At 45.7% G+C, this 25,274-nt stretch overlaps 10 protein-coding genes across 10 annotated transcripts; 5 read left to right on the forward strand and 5 right to left on the reverse strand.

Moving 5' to 3' along the window:
- Positions 1-409: 409 nt before the first annotated feature.
- GL50803_0010358 (A-type flavoprotein) lies at positions 410-1,654 on the reverse strand (the record flags this gene model as incomplete). The annotated part of the gene is made up of 1 exon (XM_001707618.1): positions 410-1,654. One exon carries the CDS (start codon positions 1,652-1,654, stop codon positions 410-412), a length of 1,245 nt encoding a protein of 414 aa, XP_001707670.1.
- A 562-nt stretch (positions 1,655-2,216) lies between these two features.
- On the forward strand, positions 2,217-4,163 carry GL50803_0010361 (P60 katanin; the record flags this gene model as incomplete). Its single annotated transcript, XM_001707621.1, has 1 exon — positions 2,217-4,163. One exon carries the CDS (start codon positions 2,217-2,219, stop codon positions 4,161-4,163), a length of 1,947 nt encoding a protein of 648 aa, XP_001707673.1.
- GL50803_0017439 (uncharacterized protein) lies at positions 4,084-9,840 on the reverse strand (the record flags this gene model as incomplete). Its single annotated transcript, XM_038045929.1, has 1 exon — positions 4,084-9,840. One exon carries the CDS (start codon positions 9,838-9,840, stop codon positions 4,084-4,086), a length of 5,757 nt encoding a protein of 1,918 aa, XP_037902034.1.
- A 113-nt stretch (positions 9,841-9,953) lies between these two features.
- On the reverse strand, positions 9,954-11,831 carry GL50803_0013791 (ATP-dependent RNA helicase; the record flags this gene model as incomplete). The annotated part of the gene is made up of 1 exon (XM_001707624.1): positions 9,954-11,831. The coding sequence occupies one exon, from the start codon at positions 11,829-11,831 to the stop codon at positions 9,954-9,956; it is 1,878 nt and encodes a 625-aa protein (XP_001707676.1).
- A 102-nt stretch (positions 11,832-11,933) lies between these two features.
- GL50803_0013790 (uncharacterized protein) lies at positions 11,934-15,698 on the forward strand (the record flags this gene model as incomplete). The annotated part of the gene is made up of 1 exon (XM_001707625.1): positions 11,934-15,698. One exon carries the CDS (start codon positions 11,934-11,936, stop codon positions 15,696-15,698), a length of 3,765 nt encoding a protein of 1,254 aa, XP_001707677.1.
- Positions 15,699-15,932: 234 nt separating this feature from the next.
- Positions 15,933-18,485, reverse strand: GL50803_0017438 (ATP-dependent DNA helicase recQ; the record flags this gene model as incomplete). Its single annotated transcript, XM_001707626.1, has 1 exon — positions 15,933-18,485. The coding sequence occupies one exon, from the start codon at positions 18,483-18,485 to the stop codon at positions 15,933-15,935; it is 2,553 nt and encodes an 850-aa protein (XP_001707678.1).
- A 131-nt stretch (positions 18,486-18,616) lies between these two features.
- Positions 18,617-19,339, forward strand: GL50803_003635 (uncharacterized protein; the record flags this gene model as incomplete). Its single annotated transcript, XM_001707629.1, has 1 exon — positions 18,617-19,339. The coding sequence occupies one exon, from the start codon at positions 18,617-18,619 to the stop codon at positions 19,337-19,339; it is 723 nt and encodes a 240-aa protein (XP_001707681.1).
- Positions 19,340-19,365: 26 nt separating this feature from the next.
- GL50803_003636 (uncharacterized protein) lies at positions 19,366-19,824 on the forward strand (the record flags this gene model as incomplete). The annotated part of the gene is made up of 1 exon (XM_001707630.1): positions 19,366-19,824. One exon carries the CDS (start codon positions 19,366-19,368, stop codon positions 19,822-19,824), a length of 459 nt encoding a protein of 152 aa, XP_001707682.1.
- A 689-nt stretch (positions 19,825-20,513) lies between these two features.
- Positions 20,514-22,082, reverse strand: GL50803_0060748 (uncharacterized protein; the record flags this gene model as incomplete). Its single annotated transcript, XM_038046238.1, has 1 exon — positions 20,514-22,082. The coding sequence occupies one exon, from the start codon at positions 22,080-22,082 to the stop codon at positions 20,514-20,516; it is 1,569 nt and encodes a 522-aa protein (XP_037902035.1).
- A 30-nt stretch (positions 22,083-22,112) lies between these two features.
- On the forward strand, positions 22,113-25,181 carry GL50803_00102248 (Coiled-coil protein; the record flags this gene model as incomplete). The annotated part of the gene is made up of 1 exon (XM_001707632.1): positions 22,113-25,181. The coding sequence occupies one exon, from the start codon at positions 22,113-22,115 to the stop codon at positions 25,179-25,181; it is 3,069 nt and encodes a 1,022-aa protein (XP_001707684.1).
- Positions 25,182-25,274: the final 93 nt, after the last annotated feature.

Raw genomic sequence — 25,274 nt, forward strand, 5'->3', positions numbered from 1 at the left:
TCCTTAGGCAGCTGCTGGTGGACCTGGTGCCCCGGTCTATTCGCCAGCCTAGTTTTGAGAGAGAGCATCGACCCTATAAGAAGGAGTCGCGGGATGCAAGGATGGGATGCAGCCCCCTGTCGTAGGTGTGTCCAGAGGTTGTGACAAAGGCCCAGCTGCATCGTTGGGGTATCGCGTGCATTGTTGTAGAGCTGATAGCAGAATTTGTTTAAACGATAAATATTATACTTAGCTAGATTAGTATATAGTTACCAGAGTCAAGGAGGCCGAGATGATCGAAGAGGTCAATAAGACCCACACTTGCACCCATAGCTTGAACAGGTATTTTGTGGTCATAAAGGCAGCAGACGACGAAATAGGCCTGCAGGCCATAAGTCGAGGAGGCAACGTAAAATCTCGCTCACATCATTTACTGCTTAGGGGCGTTCTTCTCGCAGTATGCAATAGCTCTCTTTCCAAGGTCAACGCCAGCATTGTACGCTTGTTCAAGAAGCTCCTCTGTGTAGTTAAACTTAAACGTAATACCCTTCTCATCGTATACGTCAGCTTTGCACCCGTCCCTGAGTTCGGCTACTATGTCTGGGACAGCCCTGTTGCTCCACCCAAAGGCACCAAATGCAAACGCAGGCTTCCCCTTGATAAGAGTCAGTCCTCTGACGTAGTTAAGAGCGGCAGCGACGGAGGGCATCATCGTGTTGTTGAGTGTCGGGCTTGCAAAGGCCACAGCTCCAGAGTCGTACGTGTGGAGCGCAACCTTCGTGATATCAGAGCTAGTCATCTCAAGAAGAACTGTCTCGCAGCCCGTGCTCCGAGCACCATCAAGGAGGGCGAGCGCCATGCGGTGTGTGGTTCCATACATGCTGTCAAGGACGACTGTGACCTTCTTCTGGCAGTGCTGGCCCTTAGACCATCTGTCATACTCAGCAATCGCAAGGCCCATCGCGTCGCCACGCCACGAAACGCCGTGAGCGGAGAGGATGTACTTGATTTCGACGGTGCTTGCGACTTCAAGTGCTTTACGCATCTGAGCACTGAACAAGCCCAAGATGTTGGCAGTGTACTCCTTAAAGAGGTGCATAACGTGCGAAACGTCGCACTCGTCCGCCCACCTCCTTGAGGTGGCATAATGCTGACCAAAGCCGTCATTGGAGAAGAGAATCTTATCCTCGGGGCAGTAGGTGAAGGTGGAGTCAGGCCAATGAAGCAAGGGAACCGGGATGAACTTCAGCGTCCTCTTGCCAATCTTGAGCGTGTACTTGTCGTCGACAATGAGCCACGTTGCCTTCTCCATGCCATAAAGAATCTTCAGGTGTTCCTGGCACTTCTTTGTACAGACAAACGTCGCGTTTGTGAACTTATGGTAGTGGTCTTTAAGAGAGGACGCGTGGTCGCCTTCAGCATGATTCATGACGACGTACTTGATCTTGTCGAGCGGGCAGCATGCCGCAATACGAGAGAGCCATTCCTCGGCGAAGGGGTACTTTACAGAGTCGATCACCGTAGGGCATTCGTCATCTATGAAGTACGAGTTGTACGAGCTCCCCTCGTCTGTGTGGTACCCATGAAAGATCCTGACCATCCAGTCGACGATCCCGACCCAGTAAACGCCTGGAATCATCTCCTGATCCTGCACATACTTGGGCTTAGAAGACATGATATACTTTTTTTAGCCCTGGTCTACATACTTCAATGATGGATCAACAGTTGTGGCCACCATTGCTTTATACATCAAACGACTACTGGGCAATATACTAGTGCATTTTGCTGAGAAGGTACCGGTTCTTACAAATTGATATTTGCTGAGCACTTAGAAATTGGTTGAACCGGTGTAGTTGAAGTGGTTAACTTCTTCAGTATTACCGATGTCGTTAGAAGCTGTATCTCTACTGGTAGCTGCATTCGACTTATCATGCGAACCTTCGTAGATAAGCGGTGTTTGTGTAGACGCAATCTATCATAAGGGCAGGATATCGCTGAATTCCAGAGCCAGAGCCTATTTATAAAGTTTACTCAAACGCTGTTTACCACAAGAGATTGCTTCTGTTGCTGGGTTCCTTTTCCTTTGCTCAAGAGTGAGACCTCGCATTGCGACACCCATGCTGTCTCTTCAGCTGTCAGGGAAGAATGTGGACTGTGTGCATATCATAAGCTGTAATTTCTCTCGATAATGCACACCTTGTGAACGATTCTCCTAGTCAAATATAAAATTAGAAGTAATGCAGCAAAGAGAGGAGACCTCACTGGCTCGGATAAAGGCAGCGGCTAACGCACGAGAAACCCATATTAATAAGATGCAGGATCGGAAAAGAGATGCCGTTGTCTTGGTGCTGGATTTCCTGAGAGCGGAGGGCTATGTCACAGCGTTGGCCAACCTAGAGGGAGAAACCGGGATAAGCCTATCAAAATATCAGGTCTGTGATAATGTTGATCTTCTGCACGTTGTACAGGAGTATCAAGAGTACTTTAGCTATAAATATGATAAAGAAGCCAGAATAGTCAAAAAGGCAAGTGGTGAGCAATCCGGGCCGCAAAAGGCACCACCTCGACAAAAGCAAGTAGCGCCCCCGGCCATCCCCAAGCAGCTTTCATCTGTTCCATCAGATGACCAAAAGGTGTCCAAGCAGCCCGATCCGCGTACTAATCAAGGAAGCATGCCGCGTCAGCTACAAGTAAAAGAAGATACAGAGCAAAGCAAGAGTACAGAGCAAGCATTTCTTAATATCAATGGGGCGAAAATACCATATAAAAAGAAACCTGCCACGCCAAAGGCCCAGTCTGTTGTTCAAACCCCGTCATCGAACGAAGCACCTGCCCAGGCATACTCAATAAAGAAATCAGCGTCTTCATCTAACATCCCAGACGATCAGTATTCTCTTCCATTCCAACCTGTAAAAAAGGCCGCACCCGTAGCCCAGCCAGACACTTACCGGTCAAACTTGATTGCAAATGGCTCTCTGAATGATGGTGGGCTTGCATCGCTGTTTAATCTTATCAAGATGGAAATATTGACAGAGTCACCTAATGTACGCTTCAGCGATATCATCGGCCTCTCAGCAGCCAAAAAGATTCTGAGAGAATCAGTGATACTTCCAAGACGATACCCGCATTTGTTCGAAGGCGGAAATGGCCAGGGATCTTTGGCATGGAAGGGGCTTCTAGTTTATGGCAGCCCAGGGTCGGGAAAGACGTGCCTTGCAAAGGCGCTGGCCACAGAAAGCAGAAGCGTCTTCTTCTGCGTTTCTAGCGCGACGCTTACCAGCAAATACCATGGAGAAAGTGAAAAACTTGTGCGATGTTTATTCATCATGGCGCGCCAGTATGAGAGTGCGGTGATCTTCTTTGACGAGGTGGACAGTATACTATCCAGCAGAACGGCTGATGGAGAGCACGAAGCTAGCAGGAGAATGAAGTCAGAGATGTTGCAGCAGATTGATGGGCTGTCGAGTTACATCGACTCTAGTAGTAGGATATTTGTCCTATGCGCCACCAACTTCCCCTGGGAGATCGACCAGGCCATGCTTCGCAGACTCGAAAAGCGCATCTTTATCGAATTGCCAGGATTTATCAGTAGAATAGTAATGATAAGGAAGTTTTTGGGAGACAAGTTGCGATATGAGGATGCCAATTCAGTTTGCGGCGCCGAAGACTTTTGTTGCTATGATGAGTATGTAAAAAAGGTGTCCGAAATATCACATAATAAGGAGGATGTCCTTTCAGAGCAGTTCTTCACAGAGACCCTGAACAGACTCCAGCAGATCGGTCTCAAATACCTGGTTACTATTTCTGTGCTAACTTCGTGCTTCTCTGGCGCTGATCTGCATATTCTTTGCACAGAAGCATGTATGACTAAAATTCGTGAGGTGCTCGATGTCTTAGAGAAAGACTTTGCGGAAGACCAAATTACTGATGTAGATTTTAAAGAGAGCAATCCAGAAGTGATAGATAAGTACCTCAACACTGTGCTTCCAAGAGATCAAAGCCCACTTGATTTAAAAGAGCTTGAGCACGAGGAAATTAGACAGGAGTGTCTTGAGGATCAAAAGCTGGATCTCTCTGTAGGATATACAGAGCTCACAAAGGCTCTTATGGTGACAAAGCCAAGCTTTCATCCCCCAGATCTTCAAAAATACATCGATTGGGGGGCTGCATTTGGTTCGGGATAGGTATTGTCTCATGGAGATCCGAGTACATGGGGGAGTGCGGGAAAACGCATTCAGTACAGTAATCTTTCAGCGCTTGGACAAGGCATCCATAGGATTTTTTGTCTTCAGTACAAAGCACTTCTCTTGCAGAAGAATAAGCATTGGTGTTTTGTTTGGCTTCCTCTTCTCTTTGCAATACATTAGTATTAGGCAGCAATTTCGTCATGTCTATGCTGCCAGGTGCACATGTTCGTATGTCTTGTTGGAGCTTATAGGTTACTGCATGTAGGCAAAGCACAAATACATCATATCTCGTCGAGAAGCTTAAATCAGATGTACACAGCTTAGAAAGAGGAAGAATCCTTATGCCCTCCATCATGGTCTGTATGATTTTCATTTTCTTGCAGTACGAATCAATTAGATTAGTTGCAATCATGTTATTAAGAAGTTGAAAACATACTTGAGATGACAGGAATATGCTTGCTCGGTGCTCTCGAGAAAAGATGAATTCAATCAATGCTATCACTAGAGTTGTCGTTTCGGAATTATTCCAGCCCTTATGCTCTAACATAAACCTGAGGCTAGCAACTGGTATCAGAGAGGGTGACAGAGGTAACATCGCAGAACCACCACGGAGCAAAAGCTTTAGCCCAGTATCTTCCTGAAGTACAGAATCATATCGTGTAGAAAGCTCTGCTCTGGTCACTATCGTGCAGCTAGGAACGCGGTGATATTCTTCTTCTAGTATGAAAAGATTTGCTATTACTGCGTGGATGGCCATGACTCCCTTTTCAAATTCACGTGGATTGTGTGACTGGAGTACTAACTGGAGTACAGAGCTCAGTACCTGTATGTCTTCGTAGGTGAAGGAACTGTTTGGATGGAAGATGTGATTGGACAATAGAGTTACAAAAGATAAAACTTCCAACAACCGGACAGAATTACCCAGTAGAGATGGCACGGCTAATGACAGCTTCAAGGTATGCACGATCAGGTCCACGAGAGAGCAACTGGGTAACTCTGGAAATCCAGGGCAATCGACTTCTATTTGCGAAAAAATTTGATTATGATTTGTGACTTTTTCGCTGAATGCAACCCATTGCATAGCTCTGGGATTATAGAAGAAACGAAAGTAATGTAATAGGTTGCAAAGGAAATCTTCGAAACCAGGATCACTGAGCCGTGTGTGGTAAAACTCAAATCCAAGCTTGGCACAGAGAGCTATGTTGACAGACCTAGCAACATGGAAGAAACTCCACTTGTTTTTGAAAAGCCAGCAAATAATATCGTCATCTTTAAAGTACTTCTTTAGCTGCTGACAAATGAAAGCATGTGACTTTTCAATCTCCAAGCTATTAACTGAAAGGAGTGTCGGCGGCGATGCTATTCGCTGCTTGCCCTTGGTTTTATGGTGCTGGTACGCACCCACATTAAACTTTTTGATTAGCGATTTGAGAATACTAAAGTTGGGTACATCACTGCGCTCACAAGACAGTATAAAATTGATATACTCGCACTCATTCGGAAGGCTGCACATGTCTGCCAACAGCTGAACCATCAAAGGGAGCGCCTGTGACTGCAGTTTAGATATATTAGAACAGAGGGGCTGGATAAAGCTGTTTGGTGAGCAGGCACTAGACACAACCCAACAGTTCTCCAGGAGAGCAGTTAATACAAGCACCAGCTTGAGTGGGTTTATCTTGGCGCTCTCGACAGTTGCCACCACGTTCTTTGTGGTGAGGAAAGAAAGGAGGAGGTGTAGATAGCCTGTCCAGATGGCAAACACAGCAGCAGTATTAAATATTAACTGACCATCTGCATAGTACATGTTAGCAGGCGATAGGGTAGAGTCCACCTTAAATTCTGATGGTGAGTGTTTCTTTCTCATGGTCCTGGCATTGTCATAAGTAGACCGTAGCACCCCCGAAGTAGTAGATAGTCTTTGCGGAGAATGAAAGCTATTAAGGAGTAGCTCCTCTAGAAGGTCCACAAGAAGGTGCAAATACTTGTGGTGAAGGTCATTGCAATCTGACTCTTGCATCAGTGCTGGTATAGCATGCCAAATGGAGCACAAGGTATTAGTGAAAACAGGGACGCATTCATAGGCGGTCGTCCACCCTGCTATCTCGTAAATCCAGTTCTTGAGACTGCACGTAGTGTGTAATAAAATGAAAAGCAGGATAAGAGGTAATAGAGGATCATTACGTAGTCTGTTAGATAGGTATATGATATGACTGCGAAGACTGCAAACAGAAGCAAAAGATTGAATCCGTTTCGCGTTGTGCGTGTTATTCAAATAGAAGACCCGCATAAGGAATTGCTTAAACTTTTGCATGTGTGGGCCTCGCCTTATCTGTACCTCATTCTCGCGAATGTTAAACAGCGCATCTGGAAGGTTGACGCTAAATATGTCTTTGACAGAAAGAGATGGTACGGCCAATGCTTGAACAGATTGCCACGTTGATAGCGGCTTCTGAATTTTAAACAACGAAAGAAGATGTTCAATGATAACTATGCAGAACGGCAAGGGCTCCATCTCCTGTTGTTTTGCATATGGTGCGCAGCATTCCAATTCGAGGATATCGTTAAATTGAGCACGGGGTTCCAGGGCCTGCTTTAGCTGTAGTACAGACGGGAAGCTAGAGAGCCTATCTAACGAGTTTCTCCCAAGGATACCGGCGAACAACTGGTGAAGCAGAAGATTATAGAACCCAAAACTATGTCTTGATGTACGGAGAATGGCCAAGGTATCCAAAAACCCGTATAGCAGTGAGCTAGGCCATAAGAGATAATTTGCAGAAGTCCAAATAACGGAGCCAGCCGTGTGAGCAAGGGATTTATTCGGGTACCCATAGATAAAGACATAGGCAAAAAACGGTAGATACCTACATCGCGAGTATGGGTAGCGAGGGGGATTTGATAGGAAAATGTTAACAATGCATTCAAGGGTGCCCGTACTATAAGAATCCTTGATGAAGGTGATTAAATCGCTTTTGTAAAAGAGTAAGATAGATATAGAAATCTCAATGGTTCGGGAATTCATAAGAAAAGATATGTCTCCCATTGCAGAGAACAAAACGATGTCTTCACTGCTCGATTTAGATGATTCGATTGGCTGCTTAGTCTGCATGTGCAATGTGATAGATTTGAGGAACTTTATGATATGAAGTGGTACTTTTCGTTGTTGCGTAAGCAGTGTAGTGCTTTTTGGAGACAAATGAAAATACTCAATCAGGCCCAGAAGGAGGAGCTCGACAACGCTAGAGCAGTTCCGTCCTATGTTGGCCCACTCGCCTGTAATGAGCCTTTCCATTAAGTTGATAGCGGACTTAGCAAAATCGGTGCTAGATACCAGGGTTTTGACATCTGCAGAGATATCATTATCGCATGGAGAGGTAAGCGCAGGACAGGCTGTGGTGTACTTTGTCACTCTACAAACAAACTCATTAAACAGGTCAAGAACCACCAACAACAAGGGCATGTGAAGGTGTATTTGCTTTGGACATGATAGGCTCTGAAATATAGACAAAAGAGCAGACGGTAACAAGCAGAGCTCTGGTTTATATAGCAGTGCACTCAGTACACTTTCGTGGGGCAGTGTCAGTAATAGGTCTAAAATTAATTGAACTATAACAGAGAGAAGATGATAGCGCTGACTGTAAAGTATATTATTCTTATCTAAGAACTGCTTAGAATAGCAAACTGAATAGGCATAAAGAAGAAGCATGAGACTTTGTATAAAGCTGCTAGAAAGCAGCTCGCTCAAATCCTTATCGATTGATAGTTCTTCATGGGAGAGATACTCTGCTATCACTTCAATGACTGCTGAAAATTGAGGATCTAAAATTTTAATAGAAATGGTTTCGGGGTAGAATGAGCCCGAAATGATCGCATTTTCATGTTGAGCTACATGAAAAATAATAAACTGAACAGCAGCAACAACCTGTGTGCGCAGAAAAGGTAATGTATGAAGGCAAGGATCGGCAGCTGACTGAATGAGGTAGGAAGGCCCTGGACTAAAGAGATCATTCGAAACGGTTGGTAACAAGTAAAGAGACCCCGCACTAGTGTACTTAAGATGAACCGGGGTTACACCACTCAATCCCACTTCTTCAGAAGATAGCCCAAAGTAGGAGCATACGTTGTTGTTGTGCTCAGCATCCTTTTCAGCATGTACCTGTCTAAATAAGAAGTCCTTAGTATTCCGTAGCTTGTCATCTTCTATAAATCCTAGAAGATCTAACTTCTGATGAGCTACCGTATCCAGGTGGCACTGAACTACCTTATCTAGGTGATATAGCAGGCACGCTGCTTGATATTCCAATTCAGTTGCCTTTCCTAGAGGGTTTGCTCCTACAAAGAGCAATCCGCATCGTAGAATGTAACTGAAATTAGTCAGTGATAGCGGGACTGCGCTGCTGGACAAATTTCCTAGACATGTCAGTAATGAGAACAGCAACACGGAAACAGAACAGAATAGCAATCTACATATCTCCTGAAAGGCACAGGGGTTAGTCATGAGCTCATCTCGTTGAGTGTAGATCAGTTTTGCCCATGTTGTTAACAAAGTTATGAAACAAGTAAAGCTTGTTATGGTAGTCGGTTGGTTGCTTGAGGGCATAGTCAAGGAGTGGGTTTGTAAGTTGGAAACAGAACGAGTGCGAACAAGGGTCTTCCTTGCATTTGGATCGGTTGTATGGACAGACCTGATAGAGACGGCGTCCAGAAACCCAAAATACGAGGCAGTTCCATTATAGTCTGTGTCAGCAAAGGAGGAATCTGCGTCCTTGAGGATCTTAAAGAGTCTATCTATATCATATGTTTCTATCAACAAGTAAATAAACAACATAGACTTCAGCAATTGCATAATACCTGCGTCTGTGTGAAGATCGAGTTGGAGAACCAGTGAATTTATACCGTCTAGGCAGGGTTTAAAGACGCTTGTTAGAAATACATCGGAATCGACATCTTTTTCCCAAATAAGCCTGTTTTCAACGATGTAATTGACCATTGCACAGCGCCAGGTCAGACCAATTGTGGTGTCAGCTATTAGATAATATGGAACATGTTGTAACTTAGCATGACAAAGTTTAAATCTATCAACCTTTGTTTTAGGTAGCAGGAACCAAAGAACATGACATATCAACATAACTGAAATAGATGAACCTGCTGGCCGTGCCCCTTGAGGTCGGCAGCCAGAGTTTGCGGTGAGGACTACCGGCCTCAATCCAGTTAGAAGGTCCTTTGCCGCGTCACAGAACTCGTGGAGATAGTCTTCAATAATACAAGCATGTTTGACTGCAAAGTGCGCGGGTCCACGCACATGGGCAACAAATAACTCGGTGTATATAATCAGTAACAACAGCAAGGAATCATCTTCCCCGCTGCAGAAGGTGTCCCTTGTATCTTCAATAGATGAATTAAAGTCTATTGCAAAGCAAAGCAATAATGATACAAAATGCTTTGTTTGCTCCTCCGGGCTCGCATAGGAGCCTATAGAGCCTATGGGACGTGTTGCATGAAGATACTGCTCCACTGGAGCCCAATCCTTCATCCACTTCTCTACATTGGAAAATGGAATGTCAATATGGTGATCTTCAAAACTCTTTAGAAACATGCTGGTCAGGCTTTCCAGAGATATAGTACCGGCTTGATGATGCTGCGGCCCCACCTCCACGAAGCAGGCCTCATTGGACATGGTGTGGTCCGAGGAGTAATCTTTTGAGATTTTTCATTTACTGGCAGGAGACGGAAAATCCGACTGGCAATAATAATGCTCAGCTTTATCTACGAGTCTCTGATCACCTGTGATTATCTACGCTTGTATCGTTTCTTTGACTTAAACCCTGTTGGCTTTTTACCCCGCTTCATCTGATATGGTGCCACTGTCTGGTCGTCGAGATTGCGGTTGTTCTTAGAGTCAGTCTTTCTTTGCATCCTGATGGCTCGCCGCTGGATCCTGGCCTCCTCATACATTCTGTTGCGGACTTCTCCTGGAGATTCTCCTTCTTCGCGTAGATTCCGTTCTGCTCGCTTCTTAGCCCGAATACTGGCCAACACATCCGGAGGAAGACTGTTTTCTTGGCGATTCTTAACCATCTTGGCCTCAGATGTGATTTTCCGGAGGTACTTCTGCTCCTCCTTGGAGAGGTCTCGGACGGCTTCCTTATTGGTAATTGCACCCGATACCACGCGGGCATGAAGAGCCCGCAAGTTGGCCTTTTCAGCTTCTGTCTGGAACCACGTCTTCTTGGGCCTGCTGAAGATCTCATCTTTGAATTCCATTATGTTTTCGGCCTTCTTGATCTTAATCTCCTCCATCTTCACCGCCATCTCTAAATTCATCCGATCCACTCTGCGCTTGAGCTTGTCTGGGACAGAATTATGCACAAAATAATGCGTTATGGTAGTAATAAGTTTAGAGTCAATCTTCCTTTGGCGAAGAGGCTGGCCCTTTGCCCGCTCCTTTTGGCTGTCCTGAATCTCTTTTAGCACGTTCTGTTCCTGAGCATTGTCGTGAACAAAGGTTATAGAAGTTCCTGGCGCGTCTGCACGACCGGTGCGACCTACACGGTGAATATGGACGTCAAGGCTGAGAGGAAAGTCATACTGTATGACGACAGTTACATTTTCAATATCGAGACCTCTGCTAGCGACGTCTGAGCAAACGAGCAAGTTGATGTCTCCCGACCTAAAGCGATCCAGTTCTGTTGCCCGTTCCTTCTGGCTAGAGTCTCCATGAAGGCACGATGGTCTGATACCAGCGAGTAAACACGAACGGGCTGCGTCCTCCGGTGGCTTACTCAACATGTCAAGGAGTATGAAAACTCTTCTTACCTCACGCTTGCTATTGCAGAAGACCATAATCTTGTGCTGGCCGTCCTCAGAGGAGAAGTTGTTACGGAGGAGAGACACGAGAAGTATGTCTCGTGCAATTGCAGAAAGTGTTGAGGACTTTAGTGAACTATCCTCGCCCTTGAACTTCTCTGTGCATTTTCGAAGCAGCGTAGGTGTAATCATAACAAACTCCTGTGTTATTGTTTGGGCTACTGTCCGGGGAGGATCTATTTGCACCTGGAGCGGCTTCTGCAGAGCGAGGAGTGAGAAGCTTAAGACCTCTTTCTCCATTGTTGCTGAAAAAAGCAGGGTCTGCCGAGCAACTGGACACAGCGCACAGATTTCCTTCAGCTCGTCGTGAAATCCTATATCTAGCATCTTATCTCCTTCGTCCAGTACCAGAACCTCAATTGTGTCTAGAGAGAAATTGACCGTGTTGCGGACTAAATCTATGAGCCGTCCTGGGGTTGCTACGATAATGTCAGGCTCGGTACGCAATTGTGCAGCCTGCTTCGCCGTGTCAGTGCCACCTATCAAGAGGTAGACACGAAAGTTGGTAAAGTAAGCGAGCTCCTGGAGAACAGCAGCAGTCTGGGCAGCAAGCTCACGAGTTGGGGAGAGAATAAGCGCAGTAGTCCCGTAGGTATCTCTCCCACGAAGAATCATCCTCTCTAGCAGAGGTATGCCAAATGCCCCTGTCTTGCCAGAACCAGTCACTGCTGAAACTAGTGCATCTCGGCCAGCAAGTACAATAGGTATAACTTTTTCTTGAACAGTCGTAGGAAACTTCCAGCCCAGCCGTAGCACTGCGCGAGTGAGTTGGCGGGATAGAGAAAGCCCCTGCCAAGACATAAAATACAATTATTATTTTAGCAGCAGCATAAAACTGGATGGCTGGCATATTTTTTGTGTAGATCCCAGTCTTGCTTCTCTGCGTGCATTGGCCGTGCCCAAATGGTCAGGAACACAACGCACGAGCTCTATGGAGTGAGAATCAGTGGAGAGGTCTATAGCCTTCTCAGAGATCTCAGAGACAATTGCCCCCGCAATCTGGGAAGCGTCGACATCGACGTGGCCATTTCACTGATAACGTGTAAGAGAAGAGACTTCATTACATCATACGACCAGCTCAACGAAATCGTCGTTCTTTTGTCGAAGGTCTGTGGCGACTCTCGACGCTTCGTAGCTACCAAGATAATGAACTACTACGCAACCAACTTTCCATCTAAGGTCGAATCCATTCAGTCCTATATTGCTTATATGCCTACGGATAATCTGGATGGAAAGCAACAATCCACAGATGACCAAGCTACTGACAAGACTCAACCCCCGTCGACATCTCTCATTACAGGAATCATAAAGGAAGACGATGATGAAAGCGATGATTTGGATAGCGAAGTAACGTTAAAAGAGCCTGGGACAATGTCCGCAGGGACAGGAAAGCGGAGTAGGCTATCAAAGATGGCGAAGGGCAATAAGGCCAATCGTGTCCAGGCAAATGATATCAGCTCATTGAAGCTTTCGACACTTCTTTCCACCCTAGTAGGAAAGCCTATCAAACGTGCTCAGCTTGAGGCCCGCAAAGAGTACACAAGGCAGATAGACGAGTCCCGTGCCTGTTACGGACGCCCCATTAAGTACGACCTGGAGATTCAAGAGTTAGCTATTCAGGTAATGGAGAGTGAGCTTTTGACGACATTTTCCTATCTACAAAAACCGATTGTTGCTCACAGTTCGTCTGAGAGGCGCCATTTTTTCATTCCGGGAAATACATTTCCATTTTGCAGTACATCTCTCCCCATGGTGTATCCGCCACTTGGGACAATCATGGCAGCCCCAGCTGACTTTCTTTGTCGACCACGATTACCTGGGCGTAGAATCACACGCGAGACAACCAAGAGAATCCCGCCCAACGAGGTCAGCTCGTATATTTACGACTCGCATCTCCTAGACTATACCAGACATAACGACACAGACGATCCGTCAGACCTTCGAGTTGAGTTACGGCCTGCGTGGGCCCAGACGATTGACTTTTCTAAGGCTGCATATGATCTTCCGGGAGAAGTTATGTGGCAGTATCCTATGTACAAGCTACTCACACAGAAACCTGTTCCGGAGCATCACTCCCTCATAGATTTAACAGGGTGCTACGTGACTGCAGACGCTCTCTTTGATTCTCTAACGACAGAGTTGATAGAGCTTGCTCGTAACGTGGTCAAGTGTGCACGGAAGCGAAGACGACTGGCTTACAGACAAAGATCAGCCAGACGAAAGCGACCAATCAGCCTTCCATCCATTTTCAATGAGTCACTTTCAAAGGACTCTTTCTCGCCTACAAATGACACTGCCGGGGCAGCTGATGCTTTGGGATCCCATAGTGACCTGCCTCTTTCTCCTGTTACAGTGGATGACTTGTCAGAAACTAACACGGACGAAGAGACTGATGACTCAGACAGTGATTCACAATCGCTTGGCATTGTCATTCTCAACTTGCTAGAACGACTGCAAAAGATTATCTTCTTTCCACCTTTCCGCGTCTGTGTAGATCAGCGACATCTAGGGAATGTATCCAGGTACGTTCGATTTGTTGAGAGCCCGTTTGATGCTACATGTTATGTTAAGGCAGTTGGGGTTTCTGGATCCACCCGTCTGCAACTCCACGCAGCAAAAGATCTGCCAGCTAATGCAGAGCTTACACTTCACGCTGGGTCCTTTTCCTGGATTAAGTGTACCTCCGAATTAATGCGTTATCTCTACACTCTCGAAGAATATATTTTGTTCACTGATCAGCTGGCACTAAGGAGGCCGTGGCAATCTCTTTTACATTGCTCATCGTCAAACGACAATACGGAGTCCACACCTACAATCATGGATTCTGCTATGCTTGTTACTCTTGTGGAGATGCGACTACGAGAAAGTGCAGCATCCTTACTATCCTTAAAGCAGATTGATCTCGACTTCATGACATGGCTATCTGATCAGCTCTATGATGTGTCCTATGCCGAAGAGTCCTCTCTCGGTGACTTTCGACAGCTTCACATTAGCCTGGCGAGCGTTCTCGATCCCGCAAATGCCGCTATTAACACCACCAACAATCGCTGTACTGTATTAGTCAATCCAAAGAACTTTTTTACGCACAGCACGCATGCACACAGCTGCTCGTTAAATATTGTAACAGCGGATACCAATTTCTCTATGAACGGATACTACCTTTATCACTTTTTCTTGACGCACAAACTTTTAACCGACAGAGACTCCTTAGATACTCTACAGTCTTCTCTCTTACTTACAAATGACCAGCAGCGATCCCTGCTAACCACATTACTTGGGGCGCAACTCACAGCTATCTATACGGATCTTGACGGAGGAACCTCTCCTGTGGCTAAGAGCTTTCAGACAATCGGCTTTGTGTTGGCTCCACCTGACGCTGACAACTTAGCGGAGAGTGCTCTTCCATTAACCATCAAAGTATTAAAGCATGAAGCTCGCTGCATCAGCGTAGACTCCTGTCTGAACAGCAAATCTAGTACATGGCACAGTAGTGTCTGTGTCTTTGTTGTACGGGCAGATGGCACAATCGACACCGTAGAATATATTTTTGCCGAGAAGCTACAGAACTATCTATCACTATTACAAAAGAAAAATCCTACCTACAATTGTTACGAGGTTCCCTTGGATCATTACATCATGGGCATAATTAAAGGATACATTGAGACAGCCGCTGTGGGGCCATCTGTTGTAATGAAAACGTTTCCTACCTACTACTCAGCTTGGACGCCGTTTGTGCCTGTTTCAGAAGTGCAGTCACTCACATTTGACCCGCTACTCACTAGGATTTTCTTTACTATTGCCAAATGCTATAAGAACTATAAAATACTACCGGATCTGGCTGCAACTTTGAACGTGCCATTATCAGTTCCATATAGCTCTTCCTCGGCCGTTCCAGCTACCTCAACTGTCGACAAGGTGCTGCTGCAAGGTGCTCCTCCACATTCGTTTATCCCAACTGCACTCGATGAACAGATAGACGCGCTTCTTCTGCGATTGATACACCATAACACTTACTTCAACCTGATAAGCTATGGAATGGGGATCAGCAAGCATAAGTACGTCGACATGATTAAGGAACTTGTCTCCTCTCCTCTCCACTTCAGTCTTGCTGATACTTGGTCCCATCCTCTGGAGCTTTTCGACATTGCGGCACTTCCCAATACCTTGCAGTTCTTATCGAACTATGTCCTACGGTCAAGAAACGAGGATGTCCAATTTCTTCAGTCGACTCTTCTAGACCTGAAGGGCTGTAACAAAGAGCATAACTATAAGAGCCACATTCTGGTACAAGAGGCATCCATCTTCTCTGATACAGTTTTGCATATGCTTGCAACAGACATTCTGGCGTTGTTACACAGCATGCCACCTCTGTCTGGAAAAAATAAGCAGGCCAAGGCGAAGCGCAGCCTCATCCAAAAAGAAGCACTCTGGCCAGGAAGCAAAGAGTATGCCCCACCAGGATACAACGGACTTTACGCTAGGGCAACGCCCCAGACGACTTACTCTTATCTCACTCCAAGCGACTATCTAAAGAAGTACGGGGACGACGTGGTTGATGTATCTTTTACTCCGAAAGCAGTTCTAGTGGACAAGCATTTTTCGTCTCCGGTGATGCAGAGAATTTTTGCGGATGCACGCGCCACGTTTCAGAATAAAGTAAAAGCTTGACTAGGTAATATACTGTCATGATGCACGGAAACATGAAGATGCATATGAAAAAGAGGGGTACAATTGCAGCCAGAAGATACATGGGAATGGAGATGTACCAGCTTAGTGGGACGGTGTGTTTCAGAGTAGAACAGAGAATTAACGATATAAGAGAAAGGTTGATGGTGGTGCGGACTATCCTTCGTCTACGAAAGAACCTGTGACGTGACTCCGTTGGGGACAACTCAGAGTCTCCTATTCGTATTCTTTTGATATCCAGGCAAACGTGCCCATGTACTTGACAAATAGCTCGGCCGTCCTTGTCCATAAAATAAGGCAGAAATTGCTTGTAGACGCAGATACCCGTACGTTATATACATGTCTACAGGGATCAGCAGCTGACTCTATATACAGGCCCTTAATTTGCAGAAAATAGAGAACGGTATCTATAATTTCTTTTTCGGTCGCTACCTGCTCTGCGCCATTAGTGCAGCAACACACTTTTAGTACTTTTTTTACAAAGCTTTGCAGAATTTCCACTACAGACTCTGTCTCATCTACCTTTAATTGAAGAGAAGGAGTCATGCCGTCATCCTCATCAGCATCATCTAGGCTAACTCTCTTGGCTGACGCCGGCCACTGAAGCCTAAGAATAGGAAGATGGTTACTTGATGCGAAATTTAAAATGGATTCAAACCTGGATGTATATTCAGATTTGTTTGTTGCTGGTCTCCCTTCATGCAGTAAAGAACTTCTATATGCAGTTAGTTGATCCAGTAATGCGCTTGCCAGTATTGCAAGCGAAAACTTCTTCCCAGATAAGTAGTCATTAGAAAAACACTGTATGAGGATGCACTTAACATGATCACGGTTACCAGTGAGTATGGCCACAATAAAATCTAGCCTGACTAAGAGTGTCAACCTAGAATCCTGATAGGTAGGCTCAAGCGCACATGACCGATAAGCTAGGGGTGGCTCCACGCTAGGATTGGTCTGAGGCCGTGATACTATCTTGTTCTTGTACATATTGAAGGCAGTTGTTAAGTAGTAAATCAGAAGGACTATAGTAACAAACATCTGCTTGTGCTTTAGAGACACATCCTCTCCGGAGTCGACCATAGCCTGCTTCATATGCTGTGACAAGGAGTTCTTGATATCGTCCTGCTTATCTAAAGAACTTACAGCCCCAAGGAATCGGCCCAACTGAAAGAATTCTTCTGTGCTAAAGAACGAGGTGTACTTTATCAAGTCGTCCCGAATACGCTGACTACTCATGTCACCAACGCCAACTATCTTCTCCGGTTTGTCCTGCTCTGTTACCAACTTGAGATGAAGACTCCGCAGCATGTCTGTACTGCTATAGATAAAGTGATAGTCTGCAGGCTGGCCGCGGCGACCACACCGGCCTCCATACTGAATCAGCTCGTTGATGGAGAAGCAGCAGCCACAGACAACAACAAAGTTCACGTCGTGAAGGTCAACACCGTGGGAAAGAGAGCTTGTAGCAACAACAACATCTGCCTTCGCAATTGTGGATAGTGTGTTGTTTGTGGTCGAGTGAAAAGGAAGAGCAGATATCCCTTTACTCTTCAGTAACTTGCAGATAGTGACACACTCACCCTTTGTCAAGCAGAAGATAATTCCTTTGCAATCTAAATTACCCTGATTCATGGGTGTAGTGCCACTCTTGGAAACATAGTGTTCCGCTTGAGCTAGGCCTCGTTGAAGTACCTCACCTTGATCAGCACACCGAGTAATTATAAATCGAACATTGGACGGTATTATACGATCTATAGTAAAGTAATATAAACCACTGCCGCTCCATATCCACGATAGTAGTAAATTCCGCTTTGCTTCCGTGAGAGATCCAGACAAGAGGGATAGATTGGTGTGAAAGATTCTCCGAAGCCAGGATGCCTTCTTACAAACAACAATATAATCCTTTTTAAACAAAAACGCCCAGGTGATAAGTATGTGACACTCATCGACGACAATGCGGTTCAATCTCTTACTTTGCGCCAATGGGTACCAGACAGTGTCATGTAATATCAGGAACGATTCCGGTGTTGTGTAGATGAGACGCTTGTTGAAGAGACCCGTGACAGGTGAGCCTTTGCCATGCTCGGAATCCTTGTTGCAGAGCTCTAGAATGGTCCTATAGTCCATTGCAAAGGGATGGAGCTCCTTTTTAAGATAACGTGCCCTGTTATCTTTACCTATGAAGCACCCAACTAGGTCGTGGATAGAGATTGGCAGCTGAGACCCAAGTATGGCCGAGAGGTCTGGCGCATTGGCGTGTAGAGATGCAAAACTGTGCAGGTGCGACTCAATAATGGATACAAATGGGACAATAACGACTGTGATAGAAGTTTGCAGAAGGGCAGGCAGGATAAAGCATACGGACTTTCCAAAACCCGTGGGAAAGTCCACCAGTGCAGACTTTCCGGCTAGGGACGCATGAATAACGGCCTTCTGTTCGGCTCGAAGCTCAGATATACCCATATACATTGCAATTAATCCAGCTTTCTGCATGTCGGCTGATAGATCTGTCCTCTTATCACAAGAACTATAGGCTAGAAGCTCAGGGACGGGATTTAGACCAACGTATACTTTTGCTATCTTAGCCTCTATATTCTGCATCCTAGCCAGAGTGTTGTGCGGTTTGTTGTTCAGCAAAGCATTTATGGACTGTAAGCACTGACATCTTACTTCTTTGTGCAATCGTGTGCCTCGTTCCTGAATAGCCTTTATGCAATGAGGATCCGAGTTAATAATAGCCTCGTAGGAGTCCAAGGCATTGCTCAGCATAAAGGCAAAAACACCAAGCAAAGGTACAAAGCCTCAGCCTCTCGAATTAATATTTACTTTAGAGATCTTTTAGAGTATCAGCGTGCATCAACCGTGTCCGGAATTGGGTGCTTCTTCTTGTATAGAATAGTATGTATGTTGCATATATTGCAGGTCACCATGCGCGGCCCTATGGTCTCCCCTCGCCCCAGGGTGATGACGACGGGGTTTCCGCAACTACTACAGACATACTCAAGTGTTTCCAATTGCATAAGAAAAACCGTCTGTACCGAGAATTTTTTAATTGCATCACGCCCCAAATGAGTTCTTCTGGTTTGCTGATACCTCCAGAGCTCCAGACACTGCATGTTGAATTATCGGAATCTGACGGTCCTACTGAAGATGCAGCGGACCTCCACGCTAAGTCTACCATTGACGAGTCAGCTCCTGCTACAGGAAGTGATCCTTTTCATATCAATCAAAGCACTAACCTCAATGATGGCTTCTCCTTCACGCAATACTACACTCCCCTTCAGGACGCTGCATTGTCGTTGGATACGCCCATATGCATAGGCCATGTTGAAAGTATTGTTGGAAGCGCCGCTATGGTCAAGGGCACCCTATCAGCAGCACCTTCTCTAGAGGCAATTGAGGATGCTGATAAGCCTTTCTTCATTGAAGGCGTGGTCTACACTGTCGATGGCGTGCCCACCGGCCAGATCGTGGATGTTTGGGGAAGCGTTGACAGCCCGATCTATACCATCCAGCTCACAGCCAGCAGTCGTCTGCAGAAAGGCGACAGAGTCCTGGTGGACCACAGTACTGCAACACGCGCGAAGGTAAACATGGAGAAAAGCGACAGTTCCGATGACTGAGCAGTTATCTGGAAAACTAGAAAATAATGGCTCCTTTACGCTCCGTTGTTTGGGCACCCATCCCCTGCTTATCGTCTCTCTTTCCGATGCTCGGCCACTTCGGGATAACAGATAGCGTGGGAGTGATCCATGACTTCGGAGGCGACTTCTACATAAATAGGTCTGAGACACACACAATCTTCGGACCACCAACTCTCTACACGCAATTATCAGAGGAATGTTGGTCTGCTATTAGTGACGAGGAATGGGACAGCGCCCTTTCCATAACTATGGCCAACTATCAAAAGAAACGCTACAACTTCTTCATAAACAATTGTCATCACTTTGTAGCCGCTGTCCTCAAAACACTATCGTCTGGAAAGAAGAACTATACTATTTTCTCTTTGATCAGAGCGTTTCGGCTGGGCAGGACTGTCAAGAAGATGCCTGGCCACAATGCTCCTCCAGCTTCTCACAGCGATGTCCTAGGATGTGAAGACGCATAAGAGTAGCACAGTTATAGCGTCTATCAGCTCATTTGCTTATTCCTTATAATTTGACGTAGAAGTGATGGAAAGTACTAGGTTTACTTGTGACTAAATTCTCAATCACTTGCTCATACTAATTTTTTAATGTACACTTACAATCTTGGAGTATCTGTAAATACATTATACTGGTTGAATGCCTATGTAGCTAAATTCATAAAAGCTGTCATACGTTGCGCAGTCATCGTACCATATGGTGAACCGTGAGCAAACGTTTGTGTACTTTTATGTTAAAATAAGTATATCAGCTCTGCTAATATCTCTCACACGATGGTTGTATCAGCACAACACTACTTCATAATAGGCTGACTTGGGAGTTCCTCGCTTGAAAAATCTTAGGCCTAGATCCCGTTTGCATAGGTCTACTCCACACCGGCACCACAAGGATACAATGTGTGTAAATGTGTTAACACCTGAGACTCATGGCCGAAGGACATCATGCATAGATCAAAATGCAACTGGTCATCACTATCAAAAAGCCAAAATAGCGGTGACACCTTTCAGCATACACAGATGCCAAGTTCTCCGAGAAGTAATCCACCAAAGGTATTGCTGTCGATAATTCGCTAAATTGTTTCTAAGAAATTAGTTACCTAAATAGGAGCTAGAAAACATAGTGTAGCCACAAAACTATAAAGAGCTGATACATGTTAAGCGAGCCCCATTAGGCGAGCCCAGGTTGGATGCGTTGTGGTGTGTGCCGCAAGATCCATAGGAAGTAAGTAAGGCTTCGGGCCATCGCCAACTTGAATAGAAACCCCCGTGAGATAGGGAAATCCCGTGGCTTCAATAACCAGTTTGCTGAGCAGCTCGTGACTGTCCTTTTCAAGTGAAAAGAGCAGGCCCTTTATGGATTCAACAGTTGTTTGCAAAGCAATGCTATGTTCAACACGTAAGTTAGACCGTTGAGGGGTAATGCACTGGCTAAGCTCAGTCGGTGTTATTTTAAGTGGATGGACCAATAACCGTTTAAGGTCAGACGGAGCCATGGAATCCAAAAGGGCATCTATTTCACAGTACCACTTAAGTGCAGAGGTATTGATCAGAGACATCACAGGGCCATCCGAATTAAGAGAGTCACTACCTTGCATAGTGTTTTCAATATCGCTACTGCTCCTTCCAGGGGAAAGCGGTGCAGTAAAGACAGTCCTGAAGCCGGTCCTAACCTCCCTATAGAACGCCACAAAGGCTTCCCCGGATCTAATACTATCCTGAGTTTTTCTAATCAATTTCAGAACATCGGATTTAGATTGTAGCTTAAAAAATAATTTAAACCTTTGATTATATTCAGTGATAGGGAAATCCTCAACACCATGCAACGCTGAGAGTATGTCTTCAGTGCTTAGCTGGATATCGATGGATGAAGAACTGATTGTGTTAGAAATGTTTGCAAGAGATACGACGTCATCGCGCACTACATCTAAGAGATGCTTTTGGTAGAAGTCATTTTCATTTTGGGATAGCTCACTAGGCTGTACGCGTAACGCTTGATGGACGATTATCGGTGATAGCTTATACAGTGGCCTCATCGTTGAGCTTTGCTGCTTTCCAGCGCTAAGTTCAAGGCCATTGGAGAAAATAGAGAGAGTTTCTTTTAGAAAATACCGCCCTCCACAGAGGGCAGCAAACAGATCGTCTGGAAGGACGTCCGGCACCTGTACATTAAACGCTAGAGAGAGTGCAAGCAACCGCCCAAAGATGAAGGGCAGGCTTGTGGTAGAAGACCGTCTAGGTTGAACATCACGCCCAACTATTGGCACAGGAATCTGAAGTCTCGGGTAGAGTGTTCGATTGTATTCTAAGAAAAGCGCCGAATCCCTCAGTCCAGTTGCAGAGGAATTTTGGATTATAGATCGCATAATCATTGAAATACCGACTCTAATGTCCTCGTGGCTGCTAAGATGGGGCATGTCAGAGAGCGCGAATATCGGTATCTTAATGCTAGGGTCAGAGCTGTCCAAAAATGGAATCAGATCGTCAAACGCAGTCTCCTTGGATATAGAACACTCAGCAATGCTACTTCGCAGCACCATCAGCTCAATAAAGGCTCTCTTAAGATGAATACAACACTTTGGAAGATTTTGCGCGCATTGATTGGCAAAGGGACTTTTTGCGAAATGGATCTGTTCGGCTATGGAATACATCTCTAGTCGGTGTGCAACAGACCGGACGAAGGTGTTAGCCTCTTCTGTCGTGATATCCCTTTCAATAACTGACATCCCAAGCCCCCAACGTTTTATAAAATTTGAATGCCGCCGACAGACACTAACCAGAGCGTCCAGAAGGCTCAATCAATATTAGATAAATTAGTAGAAGATAACATCATCGACCGCACGCTCCACAGCATATTTCTGTCAAAGTACAAGAAGGCTGTTGATGTGCTCACTCAATCCCTGCAGAATGAAGCCGTGCACCTTAACCATCTACAAGATCTCACCACGATGATAGAGACGACAGAACAGACGCTGCAGAGCGAGACCAGGAAGCAGTCTGCCGTCGCCCAGCAGATTCTGCGGCTGAGGACGGAGCTTTCAGAGAGGGAATCGTGCATTGTGACGCTTCAAGACGACTACACGAAGCTCTCTGCTGAAGAAACCATGCTTATGGAGGAAAAGACTCTGCTTGAACACGAGCTCACTCTTAGGCGAAATGAATATGCAGAGTCTCTTAGACCACGTATTGCTGCTTTAGAAATGGAGAACAAGGGTACTCGTGATAGCATAGCATCCATGGAAGCAATCGAATCGAACTTACAGGCGGAAATAGCACTCAGCGCGAAGCAGCTGGATACCCTTGTCTCTGCCAATAATGTTATAGAAGATGAACTGCGGAAGATAACCACAGACAAACAGAGAGCAGGATTGTTGCCAGAAAAGTATCAGCGGCAAGCTGCACTAGTACAGCAGGCGCTAAATGCTGCCCAAGTCGATGCACAGAAACGTGAAAAGCGATATAATGAGGTGCAAGGTTCATTTGAAAGCGCGCAGGCATCTCTCGAGAACATCAATAAAGAAATAGCCAACATATGTAACCAGTACACTGATCTCCGCAGCACAGCACTGGCAGCTTGTGTTAAGGAAACTGAACAACATACCAAAGAGCTGCGACAGATCAAGACACAGATACGTACTTTGACAGAGGAAAATGCCGTCTTAATGCTCAAAGAAAAGACAACCAAAGCTGCTAAGCAGCTAGACCTTTCGAATGTTGACAATTTAAACAAGCAAATAAAAGCACAGCAAAAGAAGATCCAGCGGGTAGAGGCGTTGATATCAAGGAACGAAGAAGCACTAGAGCCGGTGCAAAAGCAGCTTAAAGACGTTGCAGAGGAAATAAGTACAGAGAAGAATAAGGCCAAGGTTACGACTTCTAAAGTGGAGGCAGTGCGGGGCGAATTGCATAAGAAGATGCTTCTCTTAGCTAACTCCCTTAACGTGGACGACGACTTTTCTAAGAAGCTGTTGGGGGCTGCAGATTGCAACAAAAAGCACCAGCAAACAGTCAATGAGGCAGCTGCAGAGTCTAGAGAGCTGGCGGTGCAGATAAAGGTTTGTCAATCTGCACAGCAGGCAGAGACCTCGAGGCTCGCCAAACTTAACTCGAACCTTAAGCAGCTCATCAGCGAGTTACAAGTTAAAGATACAGAGGCCGACCGATTGTCAATAGAACTGCACAATCTCGAGTCCCGTATGGCAGATTTTTCAATCATGTACGAGCAGCTGAAAACTCAGAAGAACCGATTGGCTCGCCTGTCGCAAGAAGCCAAGCTTGCAATTTCAGAAATTCAGAAGAAAATTGCAGTGTTAACATCCGAGTCCGAGCTTCTTTCTAACGAGTCGCGAGAAAAGTCAAACTTGCTTTCACGTCAAGCCATTGATACAAAAGATGCCCGGCGCAAGGCATCTCAGATGTGCCAGAAGCTAGCAGATCAGAAGCGCATCCTCCGTAATCTACACGAGGAGGTCGAACAGCACGTTTCAGAAATAGAGAGCCTGGGGTCCTTGATTGCCAACGCAGAACAGCAGCTCTTTCAGTTACGAAACATGTACATTGAGGCTGTCGAGCAAAGAAACTATGCCGGAATACAATTGGTTGAGCGAAATGATGAACTTTGCATGCTCTATGAGAGGCTCCACACGCAGGAAAACATCCTGCGTGACGCTGAGATCTTTATGAGTGCTCGAGAGGAAGATTTAAGAGTACTAAATATAATGTATAAGGAACTTGAGAACGAACGCAATATTGTACGGAAAGACGTTACTACGGATCTCCCGAAATTAATTGAGGAGCGGGCATCTGTCCTCCAAGAACTTGCTGAAGCACGTGCTGACAATGAGCAGCTTCTTTTGGATATCCGCGGCGGTGCTTGCGTAAAAGACGACGCAAAGGTAGAGATTTTGGACTTGACTAATATCTATGATCCTCAACGGGCCGTTAAACCCGCTGATCCTGACGAGATTTTATTGACAAATGTTATAGATGCGCTAGATGACGGCCAGGGCAGTAATGAGTTGTCTAGAACTGCAAGCCTCAAGAAACTGAACCAACCTCTGCCGAGAATAGGATCTCTCTCTGCAGATAGCGCAGGAACAAAATCACAAGCACTGGACAAATCAGCAACCCAAAAACAAGCAATTAGAAAGCGTACGCTAGGGAAAACGGAGCCGCTAATGGCAAAGTGGAACATGGTCGGGGCGACAGAGCCCGTGTCGCAGGAAAAGTTATTAGCCAAACAAAGGACGATAGAGGGTCGCATGCAGACTGTTCGGGAGACACTGCTAGAGAAGTTCATATTCAATGAAGAACTGGATAGACTAATTGCACAGCTCCAAGAAGATATAGAAGCAGCAAAGCGCGCAGTACCAGCAGAGATCACCACCAAACTCAACTCTACACGAACCCAGCTACGAGGTGTTACCCGAAAGCTAATGGCCATGGTGTCCGAAGTCTCTATGGAGCAAGCCACAATCATGAAGTTGAAGGCTGTTGCCGAGCAGTTAGAAGATACCGTGGTCGCCGCAAAGGAGCGTCTAAACATGGGTCTTGCACCAACAGATGAGATAGAGCACGAATGGCTAATTGCGCATCAACATGAAGTGGAGTATCAGCACAGCAGAATGTTACTTGAGCAAGAGCTGGCTTCACAAGTTCCTGGCCTTGTACAAACGACTGCTAAGCCTCGATTCGACAGCTATATGTCTCAAGAGAGTGGGCTGCCACGGCCCTACGGTGGAAGGGCGCCATTTGCCCCTGCAGATCCTGCACCAAATATCTCCAGGTTCATCAAAAAGCCAGGGCCAGTAGCCATAGAAATATAGATAGCAGCTTAAGGGTAGACAGTCGTGGTTAATGAGGAGCTTCTGTAGGAGTTGCAAGTTATTGTATAATGGCGCTCTTTGAAGGGTGTTGTA

The sequence above is a fragment of the Giardia intestinalis genome, chromosome 4 (assembly GCF_000002435.2).
Source record: "Giardia intestinalis strain WB C6 chromosome 4, whole genome shotgun sequence".
Lineage (NCBI taxonomy): Eukaryota > Fornicata > Diplomonadida > Hexamitidae > Giardia > Giardia duodenalis.